We start from the raw sequence: 22,904 nt of genomic DNA, 5'->3' as shown, positions 1-22,904 counted from the left end.
GATTCTCTGTTACGGGACCTCTCTCCTCTGCCTGGGTGCCGGGGCCTAAATATCTGAGAATGGACTGTTCCAGTGGTGGGTGACGGGAAGCCAGATTCTCTGCTATGGAACCTCTCTCCAATTGATTTTGGTTAATTTTTATTTATTTAATTTTTATTTTAATTCATTTCCCTATCCACATTTGTTTGCAGGGGATTTACCTACATGTTGCTGCCTTTTGCAGCCCTCTAGCTCTTTCCTGGGCTGTTTTACAGCCTTTTTAGTGCCGAAAAGTTCGGGTCCCCATTGACTTCAATGGGGTTCGGGTTCGGGACGAAGTTCGGATCGGGTTCGGATCCCGAACCCGAACATTTCCGGGATGTTCGGCCGAACTTCTCGAACCCGAACATCCAGGTGTTCGCTCAACTCTACACCTGAGCGTTCTGAAAGGAGCGCTCTGTATGTGCGATTGTACCGGCGTTTGCAATCGCTCATACAGGAACGCGCTGTAAAACGCTCAGGTGTGAACCCAGCCTTACACTTGGTATTTATATCCCTTTGAATTTATGTTTTCTCTAAAAGCCACACTCTTGTAAAATCAATGCTGTGAAACATTGGAGTTGTTCTCAAGGGAACAAGATGAGATTATCTCAAAGACTGCAGACTGTGTATATGAGAATGCTTTATTTACCAATGAGTTATGTGGTTGCTTCATAGATATTAAAGTGTAATTTCAGTTTCCTTTTTAGTGTGTTACTTCCTCTAGGACAAATTCAGATGTGAACTTGTCTTAATATTAAAACGATCAAGGATAGTTCAAGAAACTGGACAATGAATACCATGATTATCTTGATTTTCGCAACTATCTGTAAGTACTGCACTCTTTCTTATTTTCAGAGTGGGTCGAATTGGAAAATGTATGAACAAGAATGGTGTCCAGGCAGGCTGGAATTAGTAACTGATGGGTAAGAACCCTCAAGATGCATTACTAAGAGGTGATACAAGAAATGTATTATGCCAAACATAGAGCAAGTCTGTTGAGCGCCAAGAATGTATAATCATAGCTATTTCTTGATTCACAATTCTGCTAAAAATTACCAACGTTTTGTAATGCAGTTTTTGGGCTCTGGGTCTTTTATAAGTTTACGTGAAGATTATCACTTTTTTTCCTTTGACCAAAGAAGAACTGACGTTTTTCTGTACACTCTCCATAGTCATTATTAGGCTATCCTTCACCTTAGATTGTTTCATTCGGTCCCTTTTGTAGTAGAGTTGAATTTGTGTGTCGATCTAAAAGAAAACACATGAGATTTGGAGAGAATTTATCAAGACTAGTGTTTTATATGCATAGTTAAGGCTGTCGCAAGATGTGCCACAGTTATTAAGCGGAGCATGACTTAATAATTTTAGTCCATCTCAGGAGGATCATGCACCAAAGAATGAAATATATCCCAGCTAGGAGTGGACGTAGATTTCAGTTGTAAATTACATCAGTTTTCTGGCATGAGCACAAAAGGGCTCATCTTTTGTTGTGTGTGATATGAAGACATTATCTCCGACCCAGCTGGTATTTTACAAAAATTTGTACTCCTCTATAAACACAAAAACTACTGATGAACATTTGAAGTGTGTTCTGTAACCTTGTCTCCTCTCACAGATTTGCAGAAATCTACTCTAGATGCACCGCTTACTATTGAGAAGCTTAAAGAAGCAGTAAATTCCAAAATAATAAGCTCCCGGAGTAAAAGCTTACAAAGAGCATAAAGATATACCTGCATTTCTATCCCAACTATTAATGTATTTTTTTAGGAATCACTGCAGTTGGCTGAACCCCATGAAGGAAGAAGTTGTGGTTGTCTTTCCCAAGCCTGGCAAAGACACATTGTAATAGGAATAATAAAGACCTATCTCTCTCCTGATAACTGATATAAAATATTATAAAAGGTTATTGAGGGTAAATACACAATAAAATATATGAAGATAAGTCTGGCTTTATTCCTGCCAAATTGACGGTTAGCATTGCTCAACTCTGTTGAATGGAGTTACTTATGAGTAGTCATGAATGAGATGAGGTTTAGGAGCACATACATGTTTTGGTTGCAGCTTCTATATTTAAATCCTGGCTCTACGATTTGATCAATCAGATTTTTATCTGATCATTTTAAGCTGGACAGGGAGACATGCCAGGAATGCCACTGTTACTTCTTCTGTTTGTACCTGCAGTAGAGTCCCTGGCAGAGTTCCTAAGATTTTTATCAAGTGTTGTTGGTTTTACCTATGCCTTCAGAACAGAGAAAGTGGCATCATATATAAGTAATCTGCTATACTTCTTAGGAGACACAGAGACATCATTAACCCCTTTCTGACTGAGCAATTTTCCTTTTTTTTTCTTCTTTTCTTTTTTTTACCCCATGAAATCCCAGAGCCGTAACTTTTTAATTTTTTCATTCAAATAGATGCCTTTTTTGTGATAAGTTGTACTTTCTAATGCCATCATTTAATCATCATTTAATATTCCATATGATATAGTGGGAAGCTGGAAAAAAAATTCAAATGGGGTGGAATTGGAAAGAAAAACTCTATACCACTACAGTTTTATGGGTTTTATTTTTATGGAGTTTTCTATGCAGTAAAACTGACATGTAACCACATTTTTATAGCCTTTCTTGTGTTTTAATACTTAAATAAAAACCTTTGGGAAAAAAACTATTTTTTTTCTTTGCATCGTCATATTCTGACTCCCATAACTTTTTTATATTTACATTTACAGAGTTAGCACTTATTTTTTGTGTAGTGAGCTATAAAAATTGTGAATTGACCATTTACATTTTTTTTTATTCCCATTACGGCATTCACTATATGGGATAAATACATTTATATTTTAATAGTTCAGGCATTTTGGAAAGTGGCGGTGTCTATTATCTTAATTTTTTATTGTTTATTTTTTTTTTAATATAGGAAAAGGGGAATCATTTTTTTAAAATATTTTTAAAAGCTTGAACATGCAATCGTTATCACTTCTTCCATGGACTGCAATGAATTACCATTGCAGACTATAGGAGATTTGTTTCTATGGAGCTCTGTGATAGTCTGCCATACTGAATGCCATAGGAGAGTTGTATATGCCCCAGGAGGACAGTTTTCCCAGGAAAAAACTTTTCAGATTATGTGGTCGCAATTGACCATGACATCTGAAGGGTTAAAAGTCTGTGATCGGGGTTATTGCTGATCATGAACTTTCCCTCGGGGTGTCTGCTAAGGCATCCACTCAGATTCTGAGCGGGTGCAATGTTTAAAGTCATGACTTCCACCGTACATATACAGTGGCAGTCGAGGTGGGAATAAGCAGCACTATCTCTATTAGCACATTTGGGAAATATTCTGGTTTACGAATAAACTTGCACAAATCCACTCTAATGGCCATTGACAAGCTTATCCAATCATCACCATTGTCTCACAGACTACATAATGATTCTGTTAATTTATTTATCTAATTGGGGATACAGGTCTTGGCCAATTTGAACACTTTTATTCAGCTAAACATCATTTCCTGTATGACAGTTTCTGACAGAAAGATCTATGCACCAAATTGTCTCAATCTGTCATTGGGTGAAGAAACTTTGCTAACGTAACATAATAACATATAACTGCCTATCCAGTTCAGCCTGTTATCCTGCAAGTTGTTCCAGAGGAAGGCAAAAAAACAAACAAAAAAAAACAGTGAGGTAGAAGCCAATATTCCTCATTTTATAGGGAAAAACATTCTCTGCCGACTCCAATCAGGCAATGAGAATATCTCCCTGGATCAACGACCCCTCTCCAGAAATCTAATAACGATAATCTGTAATATTATTACACATCAGAAATACATTCAGGCCCGCCTTGAACTCTTTTAGTGAATTCACCATCACCACCTCCTCAGTCAGAGAGTTCCGTAGTCTCACTGCTCTTACCGTAAAGAATCCTTTTCTATGTTTGTGTAGAAACCTTCTTTCCTCCAGACGCAGAGGATGTCCCCTCATCACAGTCACAGTCCTGGGGATAAATACATCATGAGATCTTTGTACAGACCACTGATATATTTATTTAAGTTGTTTTTTTTTCTTAACTAAATAACCCTAATTTTGAAAATCTTTCTGGGTACTGTAGTCCAGCCATTCCAGTTATTACTTTAGTTGCCCTCATCTGAACCCTCCCCAGCTCTTCTATTGTCTGTATTGTTCACAGGAGCCCAGAACTATATACAGTACTACATGGGTGGTCTGATTAGCGATTTGTAAAGTGGAAGGACTATGTTTTCATCATGTGCACCTATGCACCTATTGATGCACCTCATAATCTTATTGAACTTGGCAGCAGCTGCCTGATATTGGTTTCTACAGTTAAGTTAGCTGTTCATTAAAATTCTAATGTCCTTTTCCATTTCAGATGCCCAGTGTTTTATTATTTAGTATGTACAGGTGACTTGTATTATTGCTTCCCATGTGTATAACTTTACATTTATCAGTGTTATACCTCATGTGCAAAGTGTAGCTGAACTGTAAAAAATTTATTTTTATATGACATATAAAAAGTCAAACATTTTCATAAATTCCAACCTTTAGGCCTCATGCACACGACAGTTGTTTTATTCTGTGTCCGTTGTTCTGTTTTTCGTGATTTTCTGTGGACCCATTGACTTTGAATGGGTCAGTTGAAAACTCGGCTAATGCACCGTTTGCCATCCGCATCCGTGATCCGTGGTTCCAGTCCGTCAAAAAAATATAACCTTTTCACAGAAAACTGTTTGCGGACCCATTTAAGTCAATGGGACCGTGAAAAAACGCGGAGGCACACAAGATTGTCATCCACGCATCCGCGTCCGTTTTTTTCCTATCATTTGCATGGCAAAGTTGACTTAGATTTTTTTTTTTACTTTCCTTCATTTCTGGTGATCCTCCAAAAATAAAGGAAGACACACGGAAACAAAAACGGAAACGGATCACGGAACAACGGAACCCCATTTTTCGGAACGGAACACAACAACGGTCGTGTGCATGAGGCCTTATTCTAAGATCTTATATGGAAAAAGAAACTCCAAGAATTAGCCCATTTACATTTACACCACAGGGAAGGCACTTAACACTCAGCGCTATACAGTTACAGGGGCCTAAACCCCTTCTACCCCTGGCCAGTTTTCGCTCTTCTGCCCAGGCCATTTTTTGAAAATCACTTTATGTGGTAATAGCTTTGGAACACTTATTTATCCAAGCCATTCTGAGACTGTTTTCTCGTGACACATTGTGATTCATGATAGTCATAAATTTGAGTCAATATATTTCACCTTTATTTGTGAAAATCCCAAATTTACTAAAAAAATATAAAAAAAATTCAAATTTCAATTTCTCTACTTTTATAATAGATAGCGATACCTCATATAATAGTTATTGCTTTAAATTTCTCATATGTCTACTTTATGTTTGGATCATTTTGAAAATTAAATTTCCAAAACCCACTTTTAAAGAACCAGTTCAGGTCTGAAGTTTGTTTCCTGTACCCGGCCGGACTGACAGGAAGTGCTCACTTAGTGTGCACTTCCTGTCAGTCCGGCCGGGTACAGCAAATGCTCCTGTATGACGGACCGGACAGAGCTCGGCCATGATACACCCGAGGTGGGTGGGGAGAAAGGTCTGAGTCTGACTCTTTCTGGTGTTTATATTTGGCCCCTGTGTAGGGTTTCTTCCCACATTACCTACATCATTCCTACAAAACTGACTCTAATGTGTGTTGGGATGCAGCGCTTATATGGCAGCCACTGACAGGGAATTGCCCCAGCTATACTACTACCCCTACCCCAGTACTACCCCTACCACTTACACACTACTACCACTACCCCAGTACTACCCCTACCATTTACACACTACTACCACTACTCCAGTACTACCCCTACCACTTACACACTTCTACCCCTACCCCTGCCACACTTCTACCCCTACCCCACTACTACCCCTACCACTTACACACTTCTAACCCTACCCCTGCCACACTACTACCCCTACCCCACTACTACCCTTACCCCTTCCACACTACTACCCCTACCCCTGCCACACTACTACCCCTATCCCACTACTACCCTTACCCCTTCCACACTTCTACCCCTACCCCTGCCATACTACTACCCCCTACCACACTACTACCCCTACCCTGCCACACTACTACCCCTGCCACACTACTCCCCCTCCCTCTGCCATACTACTACACATACCTCTGCCACACTACTACCCATACCCCTGCCTCACTACTACCCCTACCCTCTGCCTCACTACTACCCCTACCCCCTGCCTCACTACTACCCCTACCCTGCCACACTACTACCCCTGCCACATTACTACCCCTCCCCCTGCCATATTACTACACCTACTTCTGCCACACTACTATCCATACTCCTACCACACTACTACCCCTACCCCTGCCACACTACTACCCCTACCCTGCCATACTACTACCCCTGACACACTACTACTTCTACCCCTGCCTCACTACTACCCTTACCCCCTGCCACACTACTACCCCTACCCTGCCACACTACTACCTGTACCCCTGGCATACTACAACCCCTGACACACTACTACTCAGGGCTCGAGTCCTGCAGGAACGCGTGGGAACGGCGTTCCTGCACTTTTTTCTTAGCAGGAACGCCGTTCCCTTTCAGCAGGGCAGCGCATTGTGCCCCTCAACACTGTCGGCGCCCCGCTCTGGCGCAGCATGAAGAGAGGGACTGACAGGAGGGAAGCGCCTCAAGTGTATCGTGGCCGAGCTCTGTCCAGTCCGTGGTACAGGAGCTTTTGTTTCCTGTACCCGGCCGGACTGACAGGAAGTGCTCACTTAGTGTGCACTTCCTGTCAGTCTGGCCGGGTACAGCAAATGCTCCTGTATCACGGACCGGACAGAGCTCGGCCACGATACACCCGAGGTGGGTGGGGAGAAAGAGAGAGTGACAAGGGAGGGAGGGGGGAGAAAGAGAGTGACAAGGGAGGGAGGGGGGAGAAAGAGAGTGACAAGAGAGGGAGGGAGGGGGGAGAAAGAGAGTGACAAGGGAGGGAGGGGGGAGAAAGAGAGTGACAAGGGAGGGAGGGAGGGGGTGAGAAAGAGAGTGACAAGGGAGGGAGGGAGGGGGAGAAAGAGAGTGACAAGGGAGGGAGGGGGGAGAAAGAGATTGACAAGGGAGGGAGGGGGGAGAAAGAGATGACAAGGGAGGGAGGAGGGGGAGAAAGAGAGTGACAAGGGAGTGAGGGGGGAGAAAGAAAGTGACAAGGGAGGGAGGGGGGAGAAAGAGAGTGACAAGGGAGGGAGGGGGAGAAAGAGAGTGACAAGGGAGGGAGGGGGGAGAAAGAGAGTGACAAGGGAGGGAGGGGGGAGAAAGAGAGTGACAAGGGAGGGAGGGGGGAGAAAGAGAGTGACAAGGGAGGGAGGGGGGAGAAAGAGAGTGACAAGAGAGGGAGGGAGGGGGGAAGAAAGAGAGTGACAAGGGAGGGAAGGGGGAGAAAGAGAGTGACAAGGGAGGGAGGGAGGGGGGAGAAAGAGAGTGACGAGGGAGGGAGGGAGGGGGGAGAAAGAGAGTGACGAGGGAGGGAAGGGGGAGAAAGAGAGTGACAAGGGAGGGAGGGAGGGGGGAGAAAGAAAGTGACAAGGGAGGGGGGAGAAAGAAAGTGACAAGGGAGGGAGGGGGGAGAAAGAGAGTGACAAGGGGGGGCATGGGGAGAAAGAGTGACAAAGGGAGGAGGGAGAAAGAGAGTGACAAGGGAGGGCTGATGGAGAGGCACTGGGGGCTGCTATGAGGCTACTGGGGGCTGATGGAGAGGCACTGGGGGCTGGTGGAAAGGCACTGGGGGCTGGTAGAGAGGCACTGGGGCTGGTAGAGAGGCACTGGGGGCTGCTATGAGGCTACTGAGGGCTGCTATGAGGCTACTGGCTGGGGGCTGATGGAGAGGCACTGGGGGCTGCTGGAGAGGCACTGGGAGCTGCTATGAGGCTACTGGGGCTGATGGAGAGGCACTGGGGGCTGATGGAGAGGCACTGGGGGCTGCTATGAGGCTACTGGGGGCTGATGGAGAGGCACTAGGGGCTGCTATGAGGCTACTGGGGGCTGCTGGAGAGGCACTGGGGGCTGCTATGAGGCTACTGGGGGCTGCTATGAGGCTACTGGGGGCTGCTATGAGGCTACTGGGGCTGCTATAAGGCATGGGGCTCTTATCTGAGGTCTGATTGGGGGTCATTCATATTGGGGTCTGATCTGAGGTCTTATTGGGTTCTTATTAACATTGGGGATCTTATTGGGGCTGTTAGCTGAGGTCTGATTAACATTGGGGGTCTGATTGGTGGTCAGAAAAATATTTTTTTCTTATTGTCCTCCTCTAAAACCTAGGTGCATCTTTTTGGGGGCGAAAAATAAGGCACTTGCTTGCTCGTCCTCCCGACCTTCCCTGCCCTTTGCATACGCCGCGTGCCGTGACTTCACGCGGAGGCACTGGATCTTGGGTGAGTTCCCACACTTTTTTTCCCAGGACTTGACCCCTGTCTGAAGTCACTATTACATAATAGAAACCACCCAAAAATTACCCCATTTTAAAAACTACACCCCTCAAGGTATTCAAAACTGATTTTACTAACTTTGTTAACCCTTTAGGTGTTCCACAAGAATTAATGGAAAATGGAGATGAAATTTCAGAATTTCACTTTTTGGGCAGATTTTACATTTTTATCCATTTTTTCCAGTAGCAAAGCAAAGGTTAACAGCCAAACAAATCTCAATATTTATTACCCTGATTCTGCGGTTTACAGAAACACCCTACATGTGGTCGTAAACTGCTGTATGGCCGAACTGCAGGGCGCAGTAGGAAAGGAACGCCATACTGCTTTTTAGATGCAATGTCCCATTTTAAGTAGAAACTCAAAAAAGTGACCAAATTTTAGAAACTACCGGAATAAGGTGCCAGTTTTATTGGTACTATTTTGGGGTACATATGATTTTTAATTGCTCTATATTACGTTTTTTGTGAGGCAAGGTAACCAAAAAATTGATGTTTTGGCACCGTTTTTATGGCTAGATCATGCGCTATTTTTATAGAGCAGTTTGTTAAGGATGCAATGATATCAAATATGTCTACTTTCTATGATGTTTGTTTTGGTTTTTGATAATGAGGCAATTTTGAAAACGAAAATTTTGCTTTTGTATCTCCATTTCTAAACGCCCTATTTTATTTTTATTTTTCTGCCGATCGTCTTGTGCAGGGGCTCATTTTTTGCAGGAAGAGTTGATGTTTTTATTGGTACCATTTTTGGGTGCATATGATTTTTTTGATCATTCATTATTACACTTCATGGGGCAAGGTGACCAAAAAATTGGTTGTTTTGGCGCAGTATTTATTTATTTTTATAGTGTTTGGGTCCATTCACACATCCGTGTGTGTTTTGCGGATCCACGGATCCGCAAAACACGGACAGCGGCAATGTGCGTTCCGCATTTTGTGGACCGCACATTGCCGGCACTAATAGGATATGCCTATTCTTGTCTACTATTGCGGACAAGAATAGGACATGTTCTATTTTTTTCAGGATCGTAAGCGCTGGTCCGCAATTCCAGATCGGGGTGGCACATCATGTGGCCCCATAGAAATGGATGGGTCCGCAATTCCATTCCGCAAAATGCGGAATGGAATTTCGGATGTGTGAATGGAGTCTTTACCTGAGGGAATAGGTCAGGCATCCTCAAACTGCAGCCCTCCAGCTGTTGTAAAACTACAAATCCAACAATGCCCTGCTGTAGGCTGATACCTGTAGGCTGTTTGGGTATGCTGGGAGTTGCAGTTTTGCAACTGCTGGAGGGCCGCAGTTTGAGGATGCCTGGATTAGGTCATGTGACTTTTTTTTATAGAGCAGATATTTACAGACGTGGCGATACCTAATATGTCTACTTTTTCTTATTTATTTAAGGTTTACACAATAATAGCATTTTTGACGCTCATGCGCAATGCCTGTAGGCTCATGCGTCCTTTTGAGGAGGTGACAAACCTAGTCAGTCACACCGAAGGCACCATCAGCGACATCATCCCTTTGGGATAGTACAAAAGAGTTGTACAAGGCAACCTATACCAAGTAGACCGCAACTTTTTTGTACCATGCCCAGGTTTTGCGCATGGCATTATATGGCTTGAGGACTTGATCAGAGAGATCAACTCCTCCCATATACCGATTGTATTCGACGATACAATCAGGCTTGAGGACCGTTGCCGCGGTACCTCGCACAAAGACGAGGGTGGTGCTGTTACCGTGGATTGTGGACAGCATAAGGACATCCCTCTTGTCCTTATAGCTGACCAGCAACAGGTTTCCACTGGTAAGTGCACAGGTCTCACCCCTAGGGATAGGTACCTGGAGGGGGTGGGCAGGGAGGCCGCGTTGATTTTTCCGCACGGTCCCACAAGCGAACATGGATCTGGCGACAAGGGACCTGAACAAGGGAATGCTGGTATAAAAGTTTTCCACGTATAAGTGGTAACCCTTATCCAGCAGTGGGTACAGTGGTACAGCTGCGTTGTTACAGGATGCCGGCTGAATGATTTCAGCCGGCATCCTGTTCCGATTAACCCCCGCGGCACCGGAATCGGGATTTAAAGCCATGATGTACCGGTACGTCATGGGTCCTTAAGGACTCGGGAAAAATGCCGTACCGGTCCCTAAGGGGTTAAACACACAAACACGTGTAAAACTGACTGCTATTTATTCAGTCAAAATTGTTTTTTTTTCTTTAAATGGAATCGAATGTGACACCAGATATGAGTTGTGCTGGTGACACTATGCACTTGCAGGGCTGTGAGCCTGACACACACGCTGGCAGGCAGGCAACTGCAATTTGATTACACAGGAAAAAAACTGAATGCATCTTCTGAATGAATCTGAAAGAATGCAGCTTCTGAATGAATCTAAAATGGATGCTGTCCAGGAAGTGGGAGGGTCTGCTGCTGATTGGCTGGAATGTGTCTGCTGACTGTGAGGTACAGGGTCAAAGTTTATTCAATGATGATGTATAGGGGGCGGACCGAACATCGCATATGTTCGTCCGCTGCGGCGAACGCGAACAAGCTATGTTCGCTGGGAACTGTTCGCCAGCGAATAGTTCGGGACATCTCTAATAAGAATGTGTTATTAGCCGTTCTGCAGTTAATTTACATTGTCATTCAGCCTTTTTGGGGAAAATATATGGGTGATTGTAAAGTATCTTCTGTAGGGACTATCAATTCGTCGATTAGCTATTCAGTGGTGAAATTTGTTTGTGATACAGCCATTTTTGGGAAAATTGGTCGGTAGCTATAACTGCGGTCAAGGACAATATATGTCCTTTGCGGCCACTGGGTAAATGTGGTTCCTGCCCAGCCACACCAGCAACTTGGCCAGCTGATGCCACTTCCGCCTTCACATTCTCAAGCCTTTGGTCCTGCAACAATGTCCGCCTCTGCCTCCTGATCCTCCACCGTGTCCTCAGCCTCCACTGCAGGGACAATTCACAGTGCTCCTCCAGCATACCACATGTGCAGGGCACAATGGCGTCATGCTGTTCTATACCTCATTTGCCTGGGCAAACTGAGTCACACAGGGGAGGAACTGCTTTGTGTCCTGGCTTTCTACGCGACAACTCAAAATCGAAACCATGGTGACTGAGAATGGGAAGAACACGGTGTCGGCACTGTGACAAGGAGGGCTGAGCCATGTGCCCTGCATGGCACACATGCTCAATCTGGTTGTCAAGCGGTTCCTGAAGTCTTCCACCCATCTGCAAGACATCCTAAAAATGGCCAGGAAACTTTGCATGCACTTCAGCCACTCATACACCGCAAAGCCCATCCTCCTTGAGCTGCAGCGGCAGAACGGCATCCCCCAACATAGGCTGATATGCAACGTTTCCACCCATTGGAATTCCACCCTCCATATGTTGGACCGATTATATTAACAAAGAAAGGCCATAAACTATTTATTAATGATCCAAGTGGACAGGAGTAGTGATGAGCGGGAGGTGCCATATTCGATTTCGCGATATTTCGCGAATATTCGAGTGAATATTCGTGTCATATTCGTCGAAATCGAATATTCGTAATTATAAAAATTTTTGCGAATAATATGCGATTAATTTAATCGCATGTTGCGAAAAAAATCTTTTTTCTAGTATAACAGTATAAGTCAATGGTATTTTACGAAATTTCGTACTATTGCTCTAACTTCGTCTTTTCGAATATTCGTTATATTCTAAAAGACGAAGTTAGAGCAATATTACGAAATTTCGTAAAATACCCATATATATTGTAATTTAGCTAATATAGTGCTATAATAATTTTTTTTTTCTTTAATTTTTTCTTCCCTCTTCTGAACTTAAGTTTTGTAAAATATGTACACTGTTAAAAAAATTAAAATAGCAGTATATTAGCTAAATTACAATATATATGTGTATTTTACGAAATTTCGTAATATTGCTCTAACTTCGTATTTTAGAATATGACGAATATTCTAAAAGACGAAGTTAGAGCAATAGTACGAAATTTCGCAAAATACACATATATGGAATATAGCAGTGCTAAGCTGAAATCGCGATGCGAATAATATAACACAAAATAATCGCATGTTGATTTCTACTTTGTACTGCTATAGTTCATATTCGGCGAATATGGAATATAGCAGTACTATACTTCGAGTTATATTCATCGCATGGCAATTTCAACTGATGGACTATGGCAGTACAAAGTAGAAATCAACATGCGATTATTTCGTGTTATATTATTCGCATCGCAATTTCAGCTTCGCATTGCTATATTCCATATATGTGTATTTTGCGAAATTTCGTACTATTGCTCTAACTTCGTCTTTTAGAATATTCGTCATATTCTAAAATACGAAGTTAGAGCAATATTACGAAATTTCGTAAAATACACATATATATTGTAATTTAGCTAATATACTGCTATTTTAATTTTTTTAACAGTGTACATATTTTACAAAACTTAAGTTCAGAAGAGGGAAGAAAAAATTAAAGAAAAAAAAAATTATTATAGCACTATATTAGCTAAATTACAATATATATGGGTATTTTACGAAATTTCGTAATATTGCTCTAACTTCGTCTTTTAGAATATTATGAATATTCGAAAAGACGAAGTTAGAGCAATAGTACGAGATTTCGTAAAATACACATATATGGAACATAGTAGTGCTAAGCTGAAATTGCGATGCGAATAATATAACACGAAATAATCGCATGTTGATTTCTACTTTGTACTGCCATAGTCCATCAGTTGAAATTGCCATGCGATGAATATAACTCGAAGTATAGTACTGCTATATTCCATATTCGCCGAATATGAACTATAGCAGTACCAAGTAGAAATCAACATGCGATTATTTCGTGTTATATTATTCGCATCGGGATGCGAATAATATAACACGAAATAATCTAATGTTGATTTCAACGTAATTCTCTAATCCGACAGTACATTATAGTCTATGGAGCGTCCCCATGGTGATGGGGACGCTCCGTGAGCACGACAACAGGCACTGAATGGAGCATTTAAAAAACAAAAAAAAAAAAAAAAAAAACGAATATTCGATTTCGCGAATATATAGCACTATATTCTAAATATTCGCGAAATCTCGAAATCGCGATATTCGAGAAAAATATTCGCAATTCGAATATTCGCGCTCAACACTAGACAGGAGTACTCCCCTGTGTAACTTCGATGTCAGCCAGTGGCAGCTCATGTGTGACACCTGCCGTTTTCTCAGGCCCTTTGAGGAGGTCACGTTATTTGTAAGTCGCCAGGACTACGGGATGAACAGCGTCATTCCACTGCTTCATGTCCTAAAACAGATGGAGACGTGGAGCCTAGATCTCACGGTCACATGAGTCCTGTGGGGGCTGAACTGGAGAAGGAGGAGGAAATTGGAACACAAGAAATGTGTAGCGAAATTGGTGACAGGAGAGGAGGAGCAGGAGCATCCAATGGAAGATGGGGAAGATGAGGCAGAGGACCCTGACACTCCATGGCAGTATGCAGTGGAGATGGAGGCAGTGAGTCCCTCTGAGTCACTTGCACAAATGGCCCAATGCATGCTCAATTTCTTGCATAATGACAGCCGAATTGTCACCATTCGGCAGAGGGATGACTTCTGGCTCTCCACCTTGTTGGACCCTCGCAAACAGTCCAAAATGGGGGCCTTTTTTACAACAGCTAAGAGGGAGGACAAACTGAACTGCTGTCACGGGGCACCAAAGGCGCACTCGGTCTCCCATCAGCCGCAGACCTGCTGCTTAGCTTTGGGAGCAAGGATCTGTGTTTGGCCTCGTTCCCAGGGCGGCTTTGCTAGCTGGGAGGCTCCCTGCTCCTAGGTCTACCTTGAGCGCCGAGCTGATCACTCGGTGCTCGACTTGCCTGTCGGTCATGTGACGCTGGCCAACTCACATGACCCTCAGACCCCACGATAAATACAGGCAGCCTGCTACTACTGAATACTACCTGACCCTGTTCCCTGACGATCCTTTGCCTGCTCCTCCTGTACTGCGCATCTCTCCTGACCCCGGCTTCCACCTGACGATTCTTTGCGGATTCCTGTTGTACTTCGTTTATCTCCTGGTATTTGACCTCGGCTTTTCCTGACTATTCTCTGCTCATTCCTTAGTACTGCATAGCTCTCTAGGTATTTACCCGGTCCGTTATTTTTCTTGTCTGTCTTCCCAGCACGTATCCTAAGTTAGGGACTGCCGTCTAGTTGTCCCCTGTCATTAGGACTTGCAAGGCAAGTAGGCAGGGCCAGGGGTGAGCACAGTGGTCACTATCCTCCCCCCTGTGTGTAGTGTACGTGACCGTCACAACTCCTATAGAGACATTCTATGTAGTCAGTTGGCCACTGCCTATCTGCACCATCGTCCATCCTCTTGCAGGTCTGACTGGGGGGCCCTCTGCACTCACTTTCCTCTGCAATAGCTGCTGTGGCAGGGGGAGTAGGAGCAGTTCCAGCTCCATCAGCAGCAACTTGAGTCTAGAGTCTCTGATGGCAGCTTTCTTCACCTGCCTAGTGAAGAAACTACTCACCAGCAGCAGCTAGACCTGGAGCAGGACCTGAACCAGCAGGTGGTGGCATACTGTGACAGCACCCTGCCACCCCACATTGAAGATCCGCTGAACTATTGGAAAATCAAACTGGATTTGTGGCTGCAATTGGCAGAGTTTGCCCTGGAAAAGTTGTCCTTCCCGGCCAGTAGTGTGGCATCAGAGTGGGTGTTTATTGCGGCAGGAGCCATAGTTACCCCAAGAAGAACTCGCCTATCCACACAAAATGTGGAGAGAGTGACCTTTATCAATATGAATCAGGCGTGGATCAGCCAGGATTTCCACCCACCAGTGCCTGATGCATCAGACTAGATCATCCATGGTGCCACACCAACACTTTGACAAAAGAGACCGGTTTCTTCTGGCTACCTCCCTCAGCTGTGGTCTCCTGATGCTGCTACCTCAACACTATGTCACCTTGCCACTCTGTGGCCTCCTGATGCTCCTGCTGCCACCTGCACACTTTGTCATTGTGCAACTCTGTGGTCTCCTCCTGATGTTGCTGCTGCTGCCACCTCCACACTGTTATTGTGCCACCCTGTGGCCTCCTCCTGATGCTGCTGCTGCCACCACCTCCACACTGTCACTGTGCTATTCTGTGGCCTCCTGATGCTGCTGGTACCTTCACACTGTTATTGTGCCAACCTGTGGCCTCCTCCTGATGCTGCTGCCGCCACCTCCACACTCTGCAATTGTGCCACCCTGTGGCCTCCTGATGCTGCTTCTGCTACCTCCACACTGTCATTTTGCCACCCTGTTCCCTGCTCCTGATGCTGCTGCTGCTACCTCCACACTCTGTTATTGTGCCACCCTGTGGCCTCCTCCTGATGCTGCTGCCGCCACCTCCACACTCTGTCATTGTGTCACTGTGGCCTCCTGATGCTGCCGCTGCCACCTTCACACTGTTATTGTGCCACCCTGTGTCCTCCTCCTGATGCTGCTGCTGCGGCCACCACCTCCACACTCTGTCATTGTGCCACACTGTGGCCTCCTGATGCTGCTGCCACCTCCACACTGTCATTTTACCACTCTGTGGCCTCCTCCTGATGCTGCTGTCACCTCCAAACTCTGTCATTGGGCCACTCTGTGGTCTCCTCATGCTGCTTCCACCTCACCACTATGTCATAGGGCCACTCTGTGGTCTCCTCATGCTGCTTCCACCTCACCACTATGTCATAGGGCCACTCTGTGGACTTTTCTGCTGTTCCCACCCTCCCCACTTCATGACTGGCCACTATTTTGCCTTTAGAAAATGAGACGCACAACGGACCCTGTCTATGTAACAGCTGTAAGGCCTGCATGACATGGTCTCTATGCTTTAGATTTGGATTATGATTTGGTAGCCAAAACCAGGAGTGGTAGGACAAAACACAGGACATGCAAATATTCCATTCAATGCTGTTTTGGATCCACTCCTGTTTTTTTAGGCTTTAGCAATACTGATGGATTACTGACCAAATGCTGACCGAGTAAAGGTGGATGCTCCACAGACAGGATCCATTTTTGGGGGGTTGTTCTGATGGATCAGAGGAAGGGCAAAAGAGGAAGGACAAAATAATCAGTGATGTCAACACAAACGTATTGCTGACACCCACTCCATTCTGTCGGGGGGGAGTGGGTGTCAGTGTGTGTTAAGCGTTTAATAGGACAGGTTCTGTAGACATCTATGTGGAATCAGCTGATGATGGTGTAAAAAGAGTGTGCTTCGTCTTGACGCTAACATTGACCTACGAGGCTGAGTTCACACATGAGTTATTTGGTCCCGTAACTGCCCAAATAAGTTAAGTGTGCAGTGATCTACATGTCATACTGACTCACAGTATTGTTTCTCTACCCCAGCAGACTCCCTATGCATGTTACTGAAAGGCACAGTGTTCTACACCACTATAAAGGCTCTCTGCAGCCAGGAAATAGCAGTTTTTTAACATGATTTGCCACAAATAAATTCGGATTGAACCAAATTTTTTCCAAAACTTCGGCGAACCGGCTGAATCGAATTTCTGATTATTCAAATTCTCAATAATTATGTTAATGTATTGATGAAAAAATAAAAAGGCTTAGAATATGGTGCTTTTATGGTGCAAAAACAAAACTAAAAAAACTAATAAGAAACATTGTATACATTTGGTAATAGTTCAGCTGTCCAACATAGTAGCATGTCCAGTATAGTAACATAGCATGTATATAGTACAGCAACAGCGAATGCTGATTTGTGGCCACCTTCCGACCCAAACAAATGGAGTACAAAGTTTAAAAAAAGCCATAGGTACCCTGAAATTGTACCAATGTAAACTACAGCTCATTCCACAAAGTAAAAGCACCAACACATAGTAACATAGTATATAAGGCCAAAAAAAATACATTTGTCCATCCAGTTCGGCCTGTTATCCTGCAAGTTGATCCAGAGGAGGCAAAAACCCCTGTGAGGGTGAATGAAAAGTGATTAAAAAAAATGATACCCAAAAACACTACATGCATATGGGATACTTATAAAAACTACAAATGCAAAGGAAATTTTGTGCAAAAATTTTGACTGTGTTTATTGCTACTCTCACAACTTTTAAAAAATGAGTAGGGTTGAGAGAACCTGAACTGTAAAGTTCAGGTTCGTACTGAACTTTAGGATTTTTGGACCTCGAACCCGAACATTTCTGTAAAAGTTCGGGTTCGGGGTTCGGCGATTTCTTGGCGCTTTTTTTCAACAGACGTTTAACTGTGTGCCCTTAGAAGCCATCACAGCCATGCCTACTAATGGCATGGCTGTGATTGGCCAGTGCAGCATGTGACCCAGCCTTTATATAAGCTGGAGTCACGTAGCGCTGCTGTGTTTAGTGTAGGGATAGGATGCTGCTGCTGTGAGGGAGAGAATAGGACAGAATCTTTAATCTGAACTCCAAGTGAACTACATAGATTTTGTTGTGTGGGTGCAGTGCACAATCTTTTTACCCTGCTCTGAGCCCAGTGACAGAGAAAAATAACTTTTATCCGTCTGTTAGTTAGGTGGGCGGCGGCGACCATTTTATGCAAGCTCGGTGCACCAGCACTGCATATGTGCTTTTGTGACATTGAAATCCAAGCTTGCAATAATCTGGTTTAAAAAAAAAAAAAAAAACTTTTTGTGCAATATTCTATATCTGGTGCCTTTGCCGCATTAGCCAGTGTGCAATTTAAGCTAGAAATACAGCTATAATTTTCTGGGTTTAAAAAAACAACAACTTTTGGGCAAAATATAAATTTTACAGCCCTTGCTGCATCTGCACGTGTGAAATTCAAGCGTTATATACTGCTGTCATATTACGTTAGTAAAAACACACCCTTTTTGGGCAAAATACTTTGTATTGCAGCCTTTGCTGCATCTTTTACGGTTCAATCAGTATTTTATTGAAGCATATAAGTAAGTGATATAATAAGCACATCAAAATACCCATACAAAGGGAATATAATGGCCAACACTGGCCTCACAGGCAGTTCAAAAGTAGTGCGATACAGATACATCCAGATACAGGCTCGGACTGGCCCACAGGGGTACAGGGGAATCCCCCGGTGGGCCCCTGAGCAAGGTGGGCCCCTAGTCTCCCACCCCCTGCACAAGTGGCACATAACACATTAGATTTACTGCACTATATACATATATTCAATGTACAGTATCTCAACCAACCTATGTTCATATAAAAAACTTGTTAAATTATTTATTATATTCGAATGTATCCGTACAGTGGGCCCCCAAAATAAATTTTACTGGTTTGCCCTAGGTACCCCAGTCCGACACTGTCCAGATATAACATGGTTAACACTTGACAAACCATTAGAAACTACCAAAAGTAAGCGTGAGAGAGAGTAGGGTATACATTCTCCAATTACCTTATAAACGAGTACAAGGAACAAAAACGAGCATGACAAGAGCTGACAGACCAAGACATGACACAAACACAAGGAAGGGGGGGGAGGGGGTAGAAAATGGGTTAGCCCTACTGTGAATAACACTTTAGAAACCACTATCCTGAATGGTACCAGTTGACAACCAGCTAGGAAAAGATGTGGAAGTGCGGAATTGGCTCCATGGATCCCACACCACCCAGAAGGCCGAAGTCGACTCATTGTCTGAAGCACTCAGCTCCTCCATATGCACTAAGGCATCTAAAGCGTTAGACCAGGTCACTCTCAAAAGACTCTCAGTAGACCTCCACTGGCGGGGGATTATCTGTCTCATGGCTAAAATAGAGACGTAACGCACATTTAGACGTAACACACCTTTCTTAGTCTGAGAGATCCGCCCCGAGAACATGGATAAGAGAGCTATCGCCGGTGAGGGCACCACAGTAGCTTTGTATAAGTGGTTGTACAAAATGAAAACATCTCGCCACAGGGGGGCCACACCGGGACAATCCCACCAGATATGTGCCATTGTGCCTTTTGCAACAAGACACCTCCAACACACATCAGATACCTGTGGGTGAAACTGGTGCAATCGTACTGGGGTCCTATACCATCTGGTTAGGATTTTATAACTAAGCTCCTGTAAATTACAGGATATAGTTAACTTATAAGTAAAGAGGAGAGACCTAGACCATTGGTCAGCTGAGAAGGTGGATCCCGGTTCCGATTCCCAGTCAGACATGAATTTAGGCTTAGCTCCGTGAGTACCCGCGGATGGGTCCCCTTTCTCCCCAGAGTTCAACATGGCATACAACAGAGATATAGCATTGTCAGGAGCTGAACTTGCTGTACACATCTTCTCAAATTCAGTTAAGGTGGGACATGTCTGCAATTCAGGTATCAGGGAATTAATGAAGCTCCGTAACTGGAAGTAAAGGAACCAACGACCAGGGCAAGAAGGTATGATATGGGAAAGGTCCATCAGTTTAACTGGATGCCTGCTGTGGCATCCCAGGGCTGAAAGCTGATTCAAACCTACGGGAAGGTCTGAGTGGCCCGAGATTACCGTGAGAGGCCCAGGGGATTGCGTAAGTTCTAGTTTGGCTGCAAATTTAGACCAGATTCTAGCTAAAGTGTGGAGAAGCAACGAGTATTGCGAGTCCGGTAATGCATTCAAGGAGGTAAGAGAAAGCCAAAAAATACCGGTGGCCAAATGTGGAGCCATTACATGCTCAATTTCCACCCAGAGTTTGGTAGAGTGGGTATGACACAAGTCAAGAACACAGTTCATAACTGTCGCTCTAAAATACGAGACGAAATTCTGCAATCCCTTACCTCCTGAGGCCTTAGAACGGGATATCAGACTGTAGCTAAGTCTAGCCCTGGGAGCTTTCCACACAAAGACCGACACCATTCTCCTGAGCCTAGCAAAATAAGTCAAAGGAATTGAACACGGGATCGCTTGAAACAGATAAAGAAGGCGCGGTAAAATGTCCATTTTCACCGCGTTGATCCGCCCAAACCAGGATATCAGGAGCGGGGACCATTTATGAATACTAGCTTCAATGGATTTGAGGAGGGGTAGATAATTAAGCCTGAACACATGCGTCAGGTTCGCGGGAATGTACACTCCTAGATATTTAATGTGTTGAGAGGTCCAGCTAAAGGAGAAAGAACCCTTAAGAGAATCTGCTTCTCTTTGGGGAATGTTAACATTCAATATCTCGGATTTTTGCACATTGACTTTAAAGTTGCTAAGGTAGCCAAAAAGGTCAAATTCACGCAGAATCGCAGGTAGGCCTATCCTGGGGAGGTCAAATATACAAGCAGGTCATCTGCGAACAAGGACAGTTTGTGTTCTGTATTACCTAGTCTAAGACCCGAGATGGATTTGCACAGAGGGCATTCGCCAGGGATTCCATCACAAGGGTGTATAAAAAAGGTGACAGGGGGCACCCCTGACGTGTACCGTTCCGAATTTGCTGCATCTTTTATTGTTAAAAACAAGCTTGAAATACTTCAATAATAATTTGGCTTAAAAAAAACACCCTTTTTTGGCAATATCCTACATCTGGTGCCTTTGCAGCATTAGTCAGTGTGCAATTTAAGCTAGAAATACAGCTATAATTTTTGGGGTTTTAAAAAACACCCTTTTTGGTCAAAATAATAAATTTTACAGCCCTTGCTGCATCTGCACGTGTGAAATTCAAGCGTAATATACAGCTGTCATATTATGTTAGTAAAAAAAACACCCTTATTGGGCAAAATACTTAATATTGCAGCCTTTGCTGCATCTGTGATTGTTAAAAACAAGCTTGAAATACTTCAATAATTTTCTGGCTTTGAAATAAAACCCATTTTTGGCAATAATCTTCATTTTGGGCCTCTGCCGCGATAGTCAGTGTGCAATTTAAGCTACAAATACAGCTATCATTTTCTGGGTTTTAAAAAACACCCTTTTTGGGCAAAATATAAAATTTTATAGCCCTTGCTGCATCTGCACGTGTGAAATTCAAGCGTCATATACTACTGTCATATTATGTTAGTAAAATAAAACCCTTTTTGGGCAAAAATTTTAATATTGCACCCTTTACATACTGGTTGTTCTATTCTGCTATTAAAAAAACTTAAATTGCGGCCTAGTCTGCATATGTACGTGTGAGATACACTCTTTAGATACTGTGGTTCTATTCTGCAATTTGGAGAAAAAAAAACATTTTGGGCAAAAATCTTAAATTGCGGCTTAGTCAGCATCTGTACTTGTGAGATATACCCTATAGATACTGTGGTTCTATTCTGCCATTTAGAGCAAAAATCTTAAATTGCTGCCTAGTCTACATCTGTACATGTGAGATACACCATTTAGATACTGTAGGTTCTATTCTGCTATAAAAAAAAACACCCATTTAGGGCCAAAAACTTAATTTTGCAGCCTTTGCTGCATATGTCATTGTGAGATACACCCTTTAGATACTGTTGCTCTATTCTGCTATTAAAAAAACACCCATTAAGGGCAAGATCCTAAATTTGAGAAATATGAGGAGAGTGTCAAATAAAAGATGTGGCCCCGGTCGTGGTGCTGCTGGTGGAGCTCCTGTTGCAGGGAGAGGACGTGGTCGATCTGTGCCAGCTACACGCACAAGTGAAACACCTTCCTCAGGTGCAAATAGGCGACAGAACCTGCAGCGGTATTTGGTCAGGCCTAATGCGGCTCTACGGATAGTGAGGCCAGAACAAATACAGGCAATAGTAGATTGGGTTGCTGACAGTGCCGCAAGTTCCTTCACATTGGCTCCCACCCAGTCTCCTGCTGAAAGATTAGAGTTGGCACCTGCAGTCAATATCCTTCAGTCTTTCACCTCACCCCCTTGCAAATCAGCCAAGGGCAGGGGTGAAGACTGGGTGGAAGATGATGTGGAGGATGATGAGGTCCTCGACCCCACATGGAATGAAGGTCATGCGAGTGACCTGTGTAGTTCGGTGAAGAGGCAGTGGTCGCACAGAGCCACCAGCACAGCAGAAGAGGCAGCAGGGTGCAAAAGCGGAGCGGCTGTCCCCTAGACAGTACGCCTGCTACTGCTCACCGCAGCAAGGTACCGAGCACACCAAAGCCAGCTTCAAGAAGTTCCCTGTCGTGGCAGTTCTTCAGACAATGTGCTAACGACAAGACACGAGTGGTTTGCACGCTATGCAATCAGAGCCTGAAGCGAAGCATAAACAGTTCTCAACCTGAGCACAACCTGCATGACCAGGCATCTAAGTGCAAAGCACGAGCTGCAGTGGAGTAGACACCTCAAATACCAAGAAAGGTCTCTGGCTCCTCCTGCGGCCTCTTCATCCACCTCTGGAGTGACAGTGCCACCTGCCACCTGCCACCTCGCAAATAGAGGATCTACCAGCAACACCACCATCTGGGTC

General features: G+C 44.1%; 1 protein-coding gene across 1 annotated transcript in view; it reads left to right on the top strand.

Annotated features, from left to right (window-relative positions):
• Positions 1–741: 741 nt before the first annotated feature.
• Positions 742–22,904, top strand: part of LOC122926704 (immunoglobulin superfamily member 1-like) — a 96,918-nt gene continuing 74,755 nt past the window's right edge. Inside the window, exon 1 of the mRNA XM_044278173.1 lies at positions 742–847. Coding sequence (XP_044134108.1) covers positions 811–847 — 37 coding nt within the window. The 5' untranslated portion in view covers positions 742–810. The remainder of the gene's footprint in view (positions 848–22,904) is intronic.

This window comes from Bufo gargarizans, chromosome 2 (genome assembly GCF_014858855.1).
Source record: "Bufo gargarizans isolate SCDJY-AF-19 chromosome 2, ASM1485885v1, whole genome shotgun sequence".
In the NCBI taxonomy this organism is placed as follows: domain Eukaryota; kingdom Metazoa; phylum Chordata; class Amphibia; order Anura; family Bufonidae; genus Bufo; species Bufo gargarizans.
This window is presented reverse-complemented; position numbering and strand designations above follow the sequence as displayed.